This window comes from Heterodontus francisci, chromosome 4 (assembly GCF_036365525.1).
Source record: "Heterodontus francisci isolate sHetFra1 chromosome 4, sHetFra1.hap1, whole genome shotgun sequence".
Classification (NCBI taxonomy): Eukaryota; Metazoa; Chordata; class Chondrichthyes; order Heterodontiformes; family Heterodontidae; genus Heterodontus; species Heterodontus francisci.
The window spans coordinates 10,945,430-10,958,872 of record NC_090374.1 but is presented as its reverse complement, the minus strand read 5'-3'; the positions used below and the strand labels follow the sequence as shown (position 1 = coordinate 10,958,872).

The 13,443-nt window shown below is 47.6% G+C and overlaps 1 protein-coding gene across 6 annotated transcripts in view; it reads right to left on the bottom strand.

Annotated features, from left to right (window-relative positions):
- Positions 1-13,443, bottom strand: part of LOC137368887 (FYN-binding protein 1) — a 309,548-nt gene that overhangs the window by 103,244 nt on the left and 192,861 nt on the right. For all 6 annotated transcript variants that reach the window (XM_068029127.1, XM_068029131.1, XM_068029126.1 and 3 more), the window contains one exon: positions 1,480-1,636. In XM_068029127.1, the coding sequence (XP_067885228.1) occupies positions 1,480-1,636 (157 nt within the window). The remainder of the gene's footprint in view (positions 1-1,479; positions 1,637-13,443) is intronic.

Below are 13,443 nucleotides of genomic sequence, written 5' to 3'. Positions count from 1 at the left end.
GCAGCTATTGCTGCCAGGTGGTCCCACCGTAGGTCATGGAGCGGCCATAAAGGAAGGACCCCTCCTTTCCTGGGAACCTGCTGGAAAGCCGCCACACTTTACCTGGTGGTCTCTCCAGGTGGTGGGGGCCCGTTCCGACAAAGACAACATACCGGCAGGGGTGTGAAGTGGCTGGAAATTGGCCAATTAATTAGTTTAATTGGTTGCCTGCCTCCAATTACTGGGCAGCTGCGCCATTGCTGTTCCCGCCCAAGAGACTATCCTGTGGCAGGGGGAAGACATCAGGCTCCCTTCTGAACGCCTTCTGCTGCATATTACGAGGCCTACTGCCTCCCAGTCCATCTCCTGAGGGCTGTCAAAATCCAGTGCAAAAATTCCATGACTCTCACATGCAGAAGAGTGCTGCATTCTCCCCTCAATGACCCTTTCCTTACCCCATCCACTCTCCCTGTTTCTCTCACGTCCTCTCCAACTACTTTTCTCCCTGCGCCTCTTACCCGTCCTTCCCTTCCTCAAAGTTTGTAAACTTGCAAACTGCAGCTCTTTGAATTTCCTGGGTCTGCAGGGCTGGTAAAGACTATGACCCACAGATGGGAATTCCTTCCCTAAACCCCCTCGGCCATTCCACCTCTCACTCTTTCTTAAAACCAACTCTTTAACCAAGTTTTGTCCTTTGGCTCGCATCCCTCATTCCTCTGTGAAATGCTTTGGGATGTTTTTCTATGTTAAAGGTGCTCTATAAATACCAGTTGTTGTTCCCTGGAATAGGCAATGGATTATTAAGGCACATAGAGATTTGACTTGGTTCCAAGCTCCTAAAGTGACTAACATGGGTCACCTGTTATAAGAATTATTTTTGGTGGGTCCAGGGATATGTATGACTGAGCCTGCTTCAGAATAGGGCTGCATTGTCCTTTGCCATCACATCCATCAATTCCCCAGCTTAGAAACAATTGGAAGGCTTTAACTTAGTCCCTGGTGCCCACTGCCAACAAGTATAAACCTGCCTCAAATCGAGCATAGAACCAGCAGTGATTCAACATCTTAATCAGTGAGTAGTGAAAGATGCAGAGAATAAAAGCACGGGGGTAATTTTAACCCTACCCTCCTGGTCGAAACCGGACAGGTGAGCAGTTTTGTTGTCTCAGGTCACCAACAAGCTCATTTCCTGCCCGCTTCACGCCAATCCTGATTTTAACCCTGATCTTCTGAGTAGGCAGCAAAGACACCAATCTGAAGCTGGAGGGGTCCTTCTTTACACAGGCTGACTGGGGCATCAGGATGCCATTGGGCCTTGGCCATACTTTTAACTCTGGTCAGAGTGGAGAAGCGAGGTGAAGACAGTGGGACGAGGATCTGGGACCAGAATAGTCATTCAATTTCCTTGTGGGCCAGGAGGAACAGGAGATAAAACACATGGACTGAAATGCACGAATACTGAAAGTCTAAACCCTGCATGGAGGGTTCCTCTCTCCTTACATGTCATCATTTGCTGCAACATCATCGTAGAGTTCCTGATCTTGGACTGGTGGCCTTATGGCTTGGGTGATGGACACTGAGTCTTTTGGTCTGGTAGCTGTTTTCTTCCTTATCTCATCATAGTTGATATCCACATACGTCACCTTAATGTACCCATCTGCAAAATAGTAGACAGACAAACAATTGTTTAATGGAGGAATTTCAGGATGCAGAGACCCAATAATTTGGAGCACCAAGATAATCGGGGCAATGCTGCAGCGGGCCATTCTCTAGTGATGATGAACAAAGAACAAAGAACAAAGATAATTACAGCAGAGGAACAGGCCCTTCGGCCCTCCAAGCCTGCGCCGATCCAGATCCTCTCTCTAAACATGTCGCCTATTTTCTAAGGTTCTGTATCTCTTTTCTTCCTGCCCATTCATGTATCTGTCTAGATACATCTTAAAAGACTCCATCGTGCCCGCGTCTACCACCTCCGCTGGCAACGCGTTCCAGGTGCCCACCACCCTCTGCGTAAAGAACTTTCCACGCATATCCCCCCTAAACATTTCCCCTTTCACTTTGAACTCGTGTCCTCTAGTAATTGAAACCCCCACTCTGGGAAAAAGCCTCTTGCTGTCCACCCTGTCTATACCTCTCATGATTTTGTACACCTCAATCAGGTCCCCCCTCAACCTCCGTCTTTCTAATGAAAATAATCCTAATCTACTCAACCTCTCTTCATAGCTAGCGCCCTCCATACCAGGCAACATCCTGGTGAACCTCCTCTGCACCCTCTCCAAAGCATCCACATCCTTTTGATAATGTGGCGACCAGAACTGTACGCAGTATTCCAAATGTGGCCGAACCAAAGTCCTATACAACTGTAACATGACCTGCCAACTCTTGTACTCAATGCCCCGTCCGATGAAGGAAAGCATGCCGTATGCCTTCTTGACCACTCTATTTACCTGCGTTGCTACCTTCAGGGAACAGTGGACCTGAACACCCAAATCTCTCTGGACATCAATTTTCCCCAGGACTTTTCCATTTACTGTATAGTTCACTCTTGAATTGGATCTTCCAAAATGCATCACCTCGCATTTGCCCTGATTGAACTCCATCTGCCATTTCTCTGCCCAACTCTCTAATCTATCTATATTCTGCTGTATTCTCTGACAGTCCCCTTCACTATCTGCTACTCCACCAATCTTAGTGTCGTCTGCAAACTTGCTAATCAGTCCACCTATACTTTCCTCCAAATCATTAATGTATATCACAAACAACAGTGGTCCCAGCACGGATCCCTGTGGAACACCACTGGTCACATGTCTCCATTTTGAGAAACTCCCCTCTACTGCTACTCTCTGTCTCCTGTTGCCCAGCCAGTTCTTTATCCATCTAGCTAGTACACCTTGGACCCCAAGCGCCTTCACTTTCTCCATCAGCCTGCCATGGGGAACCTTATCAAACGCCTTACTGAAGTCCATGTATATGACATCGACAGCCCTTCCCTCATCAATCAACTTTGTCACTTCCTCAAAGAATTCTATTAAGTTGGTAAGACATGACCTTCCCTGCACAAAACCATGTTGCCTATCACTGATGAGCCCATTTTCTTCCAAATGGGAATAGATCCTATCCCTCAGTATCTTCTCCAGCAGCTTCCCTACCACTGACGTCAGGCTCACCGGTCTATAATTACCTGGATTATCCCTGCTACCCTTCTTAAACAAGGGGACAACATTAGCAATTCTCCAGTCCTCCGGGACCTCACCCGTGTTTAAGGATGCTGCAAAGATATCTGTTAAGGCCCCAGCTATTTCCTCTCTTGCTTCCCTCAGTAACCTGGGATAGATCCCATCCGGACCTGGGGACTTGTCCACCTTAATGCCCTTTAGAATACCCAACACTTCCTCCCTCCTTATGCCGACTTGACCTAGAGTAATCAAACATCTGTTCCTAACCTCAACATCCGTCATGTCCCTCTCCTCGGTGAATACCGATGCAAAGTACTCGTTTAGAATCTCACCCATTTTCTCTGAGTCCAAGCATAACATTCCTCCTTTGTCCTTTAGTGGGCCAATCCTTTCTCTAGTTACCCTCTTTCTCCTTATATATGAATAAAAGGCTTTGGGATTTTCCTTAACCCTGTTTGCTAAAGATATTTCATGACCCCTTTTAGCCCTCTTAATTCCTCGTTTCAGATTGGTCCTACATTCCCGATATTCTTTCAAAGCTTCGTCTTTCATCAGCCGCCTACACCTTATGTATGCTTCCTTTTTCCTCTTAGCTAGTCTCACAATTTCACCTGTCATCCATGGTTCCCTAATCTTGCCATTTCTATCCCTCATTTTCACAGGAACATGTCTCTCCTGAACGCTAATCAACCTCTCTTTAAAAGCCTCCCACATATCACATGTGGATTTACCTTCAAACAGCTGCTCCCAATCTACATTTCCCAGCTCCTGCCGAATTTTGGTATAGTTGGCCTTCCCCCAATTTAGCACTCTTCCTTTAGGACCACTCTCGTCTTTGTCCATGAGTATTTTAAAGCTTACGGAATTGTGATCACTATTCCCAAAGTAGTCCCCTACTGAAACTTCAACAACCTGGCCGGGCTCATTCCCCAACACCAGGTCCAGTATGGCCCCTTCCCGAGTTGGACTATTTACATACTGCTCTAGAAAACCTTCCTGGATGCTCCTTACAAATTCTGCTCCATCTGGACCTCTAACACTAAGCGAATCCCAGTCAATGTTGGGAAAATTAAAATCTCCTATCACCACCACCCTGTTGCTCCTACATCTTTCCATAATCTGTTTACATATTTGTACCTCTATCTCACGCTCGCTGTTGGGAGGCCTGTAGTACAGCCCCAACATTGTTACCGCACCCTTCCTATTTCTGAGTTCTGTCCATATTGCCTCACTGCTCGAGTCCTCCATAGTGCCCTCCTTCAGCACAGCTGTGATATCCTCTTTGACCAGTAATGCAACTCCTCCACCCCTTTTACCTCCCTCTCTATCCCGCCTGAAGCATCGATATCCTGGGATATTTAGTTGCCAATCATGCCCTTCCCTCAACCAAGTCTCAGTAATAGCAATAACATCATACTCCCAGGTACTAATCCAAGCCCTAAGTTCATCTGCCTTACCTACTACACTTCTTGCATTAAAACAAATGCACCTCAGACCACCAGTCCCTTTATATTCATCATCTGCTCCCTGCCTGTTCTTCCCCTTAGTCACACTGACTTCATTATCTAGTTCCTTACAGGCTTTTGTTACTACCTCCTTACTGTCAACTGACCTCAATTGGTTCCCATCCCCCTGCCACATTAGTTTAAACCCTCCCCAACAGCGTTAGCAAAAGCACCTCCAAGGACATTGGTTCCAGTCCGGCCCAGGTGTAGACCGTCCAATTTGTAATAGTCCCACCTCCCCCAGAACCGGTCCCAATGTCCCAAAAATCTGAACCCCTCCTTCCTGCACCATCTCTCAAGCCACGCATTCATCCTGACTATTCTTTCATTTTTACTCTGACTATCACGTGGCACTGGTAGTAATCCTGAGATTACTACCTATGAGGTCCTACTTTTTAACTTGGCTCCTAACTCCCTAAACTCTGCTTGTAGGACCTCATCCCGTTTTTTACCTATATCATTAGTGCCTATGTGCACAAACTCCTTGCTCAGCATGATAGAGCCTCCCTCAAATGGCTCGGAACGCATACTGTCCATCCGACTGCTCACCACCTCTGGTCCAGTACACCTACTCAGCATCTATGCTCCAACACTCTGCTCCGCACCTGAAGCTAAAGACCAGTTCTATGAACAACTCCATAACATCATTAGCAGCATCCCCAACACCGAACACCTATTCCTGCTGGGGGACTTTAATGCCAGGGTTGGGGCCGACCATGACTCATGGCCCTCCTGCCTTGGGCGCTATGGCGTTGGAAGGATGAATGAGAACGGGCAGAGACTGCTTGAGTTGTGTACCTATCATAACCTCTGCATCACCAACTCGTTCTTTCACACTAAACCCTGTCACCAGGTTTCATGGAGGCACCCAAGATCACGTCGTTGGCACCAGCTAGACCTCATTGTCACAAGGCGAGCCGCCTTAAACAGTGTTCAAATCACACGCAGCTTCCACAGTGCGGACTGCGACACCGACCACTCCCTGGTGTGCAGCAAGGTTAGACTCAGACCAAAGAAGTTGCATCATTCCAAGCAGAAGGGCCACCCGCGCATCAACACGAGCAGAATTTCTCACCCACAGCTGTTACAAAAATTTCTAAATTCACTTGTAACAGCCCTTCAAAACACTCCCACAGGGGATGCTGAGACCAAGTGGGCCCACATCAGAGACGCCATCTATGAGTCAGCTTTGACCACCTACGGCAAAAGTGCGAAGAGAAATGCAGACTGGTTTCAATCTCATAATGAAGAGCTGGAACCTGTCATAGCCGCTAAGCGCATTGCACTTTTGAACTACAAGAAAGCCCCCAGCGATTTAACATCCGCAGCACTTAAAGCAGCCAGAAGTACTGCACAAAGAACAGCTAGGCGTTGCGCAAACGACTACTGGCAACACCTATGCAGCCATATTCAGCTGGCCTCAGACACCGGAAACGTCAGAGGAATGTATGATGGCATGAAGAGAGCTCTTGGGCCAACCATCAAGAAGATCACCCCCCTCAAATCTAAATCGGGGGACATAATCACTGACCAACGCAAACAGATGGACCGCTGGGTTGAGCACTACCTAGAACTGTACTCCAGGGAGAATGCTGTCACTGAGACTGCCCTCAATGCAGCCCAGCCTCTACCAGTCATGGATGAGCTGGACATACAGCCAACCAAATCGGAACTCAGTGATGCCATTGATTCCCTAGCCAGCGGAAAAGCCCCTGGGAAGGACAGCATTACCCCTGAAATAATCAAGAGTGCCAAGCCTGCTATACTCTCAGCACTACATGAACTGCTATGCCTGTGCTGGGACGAGGGAGCAGTACCCCAGGACATGCGCGATGCCAACATCATCACCCTCTATAAAAACAAAGGTGACCGAGGTGACTGCAACAACTATCGTGGAATCTCCCTGCTCAGCATAGTGGGGAAAGTCTTTGCTCGAGTCGCTCTGAACAGGCTCCAGAAGCTGGCCGAGCGCGTCTACCCTGAGGCACAGTGTGGCTTTCGTGCAGAGAGATCGACTATTGACATGCTGTTCTCCCTTCGTCAGATACAGGAGAAATGCCGTGAACAACAGATGCCCCTCTACATTGCTTTCATTGATCTCACCAAAGCCTTTGACCTCGTCAGCAGACGTGGTCTCTTCAGACTACTAGAAAAGATCGGATGTCCACCAAAGCTACTAAGTATCATCACCTCATTCCATGACAATATGAAAGGCACAATTCAACATGGTGGCTCCTCATCAGAGCCCTTTCCTATCCTGAGTGGTGTGAAACAGGGCTGTGTTCTCGCACCCACACTTTTTGGGATTTTCTTCTCCCTGCTGCTTTCACATGCGTTCAAATCCTCTGAAGAAGGAATTTTCCTCCACACAAGATCAGGGGGCAGGTTGTTCAACCTTGCCCGTCTAAGAGTGAAGTCCAAAGTACGGAAAGTCCTCATCAGAGAACTCCTCTTTGCTGACGATGCTGCTTTAACATCTCACACTGAAGAATGCCTGCAGAGTCTCATCGACAGGTTTGCGTCTGCCTGCAATGAATTTGGCCTAACCATCAGCCTCAAGAAAACGAACATAATGGGGCAGGATGTCAGAAATGCTCCATCCATCAATATTGGCGACCACGCTCTGGAAGTGGTTCAAGAGTTCACCTACCTAGGCTCAACTATCACCAGTAACCTGTCTCTAGATGCAGAAATCAACAAGCGCATGGGTAAGGCTTCCACTGCTATGTCCAGACTGGCCAAGAGAGTGTGGGAAAATGGCGCACTGACACGGAACACAAAAGTCCGAGTGTATCAGGCCTGTGTCCTCAGTACCTTGCTCTACGGCAGCGAGGCCTGGACAACGTATGCCAGCCAAGAGCGACGTCTCAATTCATTCCATCTTCGCTGCCTTCGGAGAATACTTGGCATCAGGTGGCAGGACTATATCTCCAACACAGAAGTCCTTGAAGCGGCCAACACCCCCAGCTTATACACACTACTGAGTCAGCGGCGCTTGAGATGGCTTGGCCATGTGAGCCGCATGGAAGATGGCAGGATCCCCAAAGACACATTGTACAGCGAGCTCGCCACTGGTATCAGACCCACCGGCCGTCCATGTCTCCGTTATAAAGACGTCTGCAAACGCGACATGAAATCGTGTGACATTGATCACAAGTCGTGGGAGTCAGTTGCCAGCATTCGCCAGAGCTGGCGGGCAGCCATAAAGACAGGGCTAAATTGTGGCGAGTCGAAGAGACTTAGTAGTTGGCAGGAAAAAAGACAGAGGCGCAAGGGGAGAGCCAACTGTGCAACAGCCCCAACAAACAAATTTCTCTGCAGCAGCTGTGGAAGAGCCTGTCACTCCAGAATTGGCCTTTATAGCCACTCCAGGCGCTGCTTCACAAACCACTGACCACCTCCAGGCGCGTATCCATTGTCTCTCGAGATAAGGAGGCCCAAAAGAAAGAATGTGCACAATGACAACTGGCTGTTCACCCTCCCCCTTTAGAATGTTCTGCAGCCGATCTGAGACATCCCTGACCCGTGCACCTGGGAGGCAACATACCATTCGGGAGCCTCATTTTCGACCACAGAACCGCCTATCTACTCCCCTTACAATCGAATCCCCTACGACTATAGCCCTTCCACTCTTTTTCCCGCCCTTCTGAACAGCAGAGCCAGCCACGGTGCCATGGACCTGGCTACTGCTGCCTTCCCCTGGTGAGCCATCTCCCCCAACAGTATCCAAAACGGTATACTTGTTTTGGAGGGAGATGACCGCAGGGGACTCCTGCGCTGCCTTCCTGCTCTTTCTCTGCCTTTTGGTCACCCATTCCCTTTCTCCATCAGCAATCCTAATCTGCGGTGTGACCAATTCACTAAACGTGCTATCCACGACCTCCTCAGCATCGCGCATGCTCCAAAGTGAGTCCATCCGCAGCTCGAGAGCCGTCATGCGGTCTAACAAGAGCTGCAGTTGGACACACTTCCTGCACGTGAAGGAGTCAGGGACATCAGCCATGTCCCTGAGCTCCCACATTGAGCAAGAGGAGCATGACACGGGTCTGAGATCTCCTGCCATTTTTAATCTTAAGCTTAACTTAGTTAAATGAAAATGAGTTCCCAGTTGCCACAGAGAGGCACTAAGTAGTCCAGGGACCTACCTATGTGATAGCCTATTTACATAGCAAGCTCTCACAAACGACAATGAGATAATGACCAGATAATCTGGTTTGGTGAAAAGGCCAGGTCACCAGGAAAAACTCCCCAGCTCTTCTTCAAAATAGTGCCATGGAATCTTTTATGTCCACCCACCTGAGAGGACAGATGGAGTCTTGGTTTAATGTCTCATCTGAAAGGCGGTAGCTCTGACAGTGCAGCACTCTCTCAGTACTGCACTGAAGTGTCAGCCTGGATGTGTGTTTCAGTCTCTGGAGTGGGACTCAACTCTCATGTTAACAACTGCAAAATACTGCAGATGTTAGAAATCTGAAACCTGTTCCTCTCCACAGGTCTTGCCACTCTTGCTGAGTATTTCCAGCATTTCCTGTTTTTATCCCATGTTAGCTGACATTGTTAATGGTTCTCTCTCTTCAGGTACTGTCCCCCTCTCCTTCAAATCTGCGATCAACAACCCTCTCCTCAAAATATCAACCATTAACCCTTCTGATCTTGCAAACTGCTGCCCCATCTCCAACCTCCCTTTCCTCTCTGAAGTTCTTGAATGTGTTTTTGCCTTCCAAAGCCGTGACCATCTTTCCCAGAACTGTATGTTTGAATCTTTCCAATAGGTTTTCACCCCTGCCACAGTACTGAAACAGTTCTTATCAAAGTCACAAATGACATGCTTTGTGATTGTGGCAAAGGTAAACAATCCCTCCTCATCCTTCTCGACCAGTCTGCAGCCTTTATCACAGTTGACCACACCATCCTCCTCCAATGCCTCTCCACTGTCCTCCAGCTGGATAGGACTGTACTTGCCTCGTTCCATTCTTATCTATTCAGTCGAAGTCAGAGAATCACCTACAATGGCTTCTCTTCTTGCTCCCACACGGTTACCTCTGGTGTCCCCTAAGGATCATCCTTGGCCCCGTCCTATTTCTCACCTACAAACTGCCCCTCAGTGACATCATCTGAAAACACATGTATGCTGAGAACACCTAGCTCTACATCACCACCACTTCTCTCGTCCCCATCACTGTCTCTAAATTATCAGACTGCTTATCCAACATCCAATGCTGAATGAGCAGAAATTTCCTCCAGTTAAATACTGGGAAGACTGAAGCCATTATCTTTGGATCCTGCTACAAACTCCATTCCCGAGCCACTGACTCCATCCCTCTCCCTGGTAACTGTCTGAGGCTCAACCAGACTACTCGCAACCCTGGTGTCATATCTGACCCTGAGATGAACTTTAATCATATATCCGTGCGGTCACTAAGACTGCTTATTTTCACCACTGTTAACATTGTCCGAATTCACCTCTGCCTCAGCTCATCTGCTGCTGAAACTCTGATCCATGTCTTTGTTACCTCCAGACTTGAGTAATCTAACATACCCTGTCTGGCATTCCACATTCTAGCCTCCGTAAACCTGAGGTCATACAAAACTTTGCTGCTTGTGTCCTAACTCATACCAAGTCCTGTTCACCCATCACCCCTGTGCTCGCTCACCTACATTGGATTCCGATGAGCAATGCCTCAATTTTAAAATTCTCATTTACAAATCTCTCCATGGCTTTGCCTCCTTTAAGAAGCTACTTAAAACCTAGCTTTTTGACGAAGCTTTTGCCCATTTGCCTTAATATCTCCTTATGTGGCTTGGTCTCATTTTATTTTATAACGCTCCTGGGAATGCCTCGAGATGTTTTATTATGTTAAAGGCATTATATAAATCCAAGTTGTTCTAGTCCTTCTGACTCAGAGACAAGAGTGCTATCCACTGAGCCACAGCTGATATTCCAAGGGTGGGTCTTCTGACAGAGCAGCATTCCCGCAGGACTGCGCTGGAGTATCAGCCTAGATCCATGAAGTCAAGTTCAAGTGGGAGTCAAATCCATGACCATCTGACCTAGAGGTGAGAATGCAAACAACTGAAATGGTAGGACCCTAGGAAGAACAGAGGGTCAGAGGGACCTTGATGTACTTGCTACTGAAGGCAGCAGCACAGGTAGATAAGGTGGTTGAAAGACGTATGGGATACTTGCCTTTATTAGCCGAGGCATAGAATATAAGAACAGAGAGGTTATGATGGAGCTGCATAAAACGCTAATTAGACCACAGCTGGAGTACTATGTACAGTTCTGGGCACCACACTATAGGAAGGATGTGATTGCACTGGAGAGGGTGCAGAGGAGATTCACCAGGATGTTGCCAGGGCTGCAGCATTTCAGCAATGAAGAGAGACTGGATAGGCTGAACGATCAGGAATGTAGTGCAAGTTCCAGATCTGGTTGATTGCAAGGCAGATTTTTCATTGTTTATAACTCTAGACTTTGTCACTCACAGAAGGGTCCTGTTTAATCAGACCACTATCACCTTACTTGAAGCAATCACTTCAGGAAGTGCTCTCAGCAATGAGATGGATCACTGCATGTGCCTTTCTACTTTGGATGATAGAAACAGGGGTAGGCTATTCAGCCCCTTGAGCCAGCTCTGCCATTCAATTTTTTTTTTATTCGTTCGTGGGATGTGGGCATCACTGGCCAGCATTTATTGCCCATCCCTAATTGCCCTTGAGAAGGTGATGGTGAGCTGCCTTCTTGAACCGCTGCAGTCTGCTGCACTGATTCATCAGCCGAGGGGCGGGCGGCAGTAGGTGGTAATCAGCAAGAGGTTTCCTTGCCCATGTTTGACCTGATGCCATGTGACTTCATGGGGTCCGGAGTCGGTGTTGAGGATTCCCTTCATGCCTATTCTGTACCTCAACTCCATTTACCTGCTTTTTTCCCATATTCCTTGATACCCTTATCCATCCATCTCAGTTTTGAAATTTTCAATTGACCCCCAGCATCCACACCCTTTTGGAAGAGTGAGTTAAAATTTCCACTAGTATTTGGTACTTCCTCTACATCAGAACCCTCTCTGATAGCCTCTCCCAGCTTGCAAGAGGCATCACCAACCAGGTAAAATAGCTGTTCTGTTTTTTTCCCCTTTGTCAGCCATGGCTCTGTGGGTAGCACACTTGCCTTTTAGTCAGAAGATTGTGGGTTCATAGACCTCTCCTGAGACTTGAGCACAAAAATTCATGCCGACATTCCAGTGCAGTACTGAGGGAGTGCTACACTGCCAGATTTTGTTTAATTCTTTCATGGGTTGGGAGGGTGGCAAGGCCAGCATTTGTTACCCATCCCTAATTGCCCTTGAGAAGGTTGTGGTGAGCAGCCTTCTTGAACCACTGCAGTCCATGGGGGGGTAGGTACATTCACAGTGTTATTAGGAAGGAAGTTCCAGGTTTGTGACCCAGCGACAGTGAAGGAACAGTGATATAGTTCCAATTCAGGATGGTGTGTGGCTTGGAGGGGAACTTGCAGGTGGTGGTGTTCCCATGCATCTACTGCCCTTGTTCTTCTAGGTGGTAGAAATTGCAGGTTTGGAAGGTTTTGTCTAAGGAGCCTTGGTGCATTGCTGCAGAGCATCTTGTAGATGGTTCACACTGCTGCCACTGTGCACCGGTGATGGAAGGAGTGAATGTTTAAGGAGTTGGATGGAGCGCCAATCAAGTGGGCTGCTTTGTCCTGGATGGTGTCGAGCTTCTTCAGTGCTGTTAGAGCTGCACCCATCCAGGCAAGTGGAGAGTATTCCTGACTTGTGCCTTGTAGATAGTTGACAGGCTTTGGGGAGTCAGGAGGTGAGTTACTTGCTGCAGAATTCCCAGCATCTGACATGCTCTTGTAGCTACAGTATTTATATGGCTGGTCCAGTTAAGTTTCTGGTCAGTGGTAAACCCCTGGAAGTCAGTGGTGGGTCATTAAGCAATGGTAATGGCATTGAACATCAAGGAGAGATGGTTAGATTCTCTCTTGTTGAAGATGGTAATTGCCTGGCACTTGTGTGGCATGAATGTTACTTGTCACTTATCAGCCCTTAATGTGCTGTCTTTTAGATGAGATGTTCCCAGGTGGATGTGAAACATCCAATAACACTATTTTAATGTAGAGCAGGGAGTTTTCCCCCGTGCCCTGTGGATATTTATTCCTCAATCAACATCACCAAAACTGATGATCTTGTCAGTATCACATAGCTGTTTGTCGGAGCTTGCTGTGTGTAAATTGTCTGCTGTGTTTCCTACAGTGAGTAAACTTCAAAAGTACTTCATTGACTGTGAAGTGCTTTGGGACATCTTGAGGACAGGAAAGGTATGATATAATACAAGTTCTCAAGGGCAATTAGGGATGGCAATAAATGCTGGCCTAGCCAGTGATGCCCATATCCCAAGAAAGAATAAAAAAGGTTCTTTCTAATTGATTTGACAAACATCTGTAGTACATGTAGCTGATAGCTGGGGGCACTGCCAATCCACGAGAGTGATGATTTTCAGCAGCCTCACCAACAGACCCTTACTCAGCTGAACTGAACCCTTGGTTCCCCACCTGATTCTACTTAAATTTGTGCACTTGGAAGTTTAGTAATGGCTTCAGAAATACGAGTCTGATTTATTGGTTTGAAAATTTCTGCCTCGGGTTTTCGTCTGTGCTCTGGCCAGCCTCCCTTCTTCCACCCTCTGAAAACTTTAGCTCGCCCAAAACTTTGGTGCCCATATCCTAACTCCCACTAAGTCTTGTTCACCCATTACCCCTG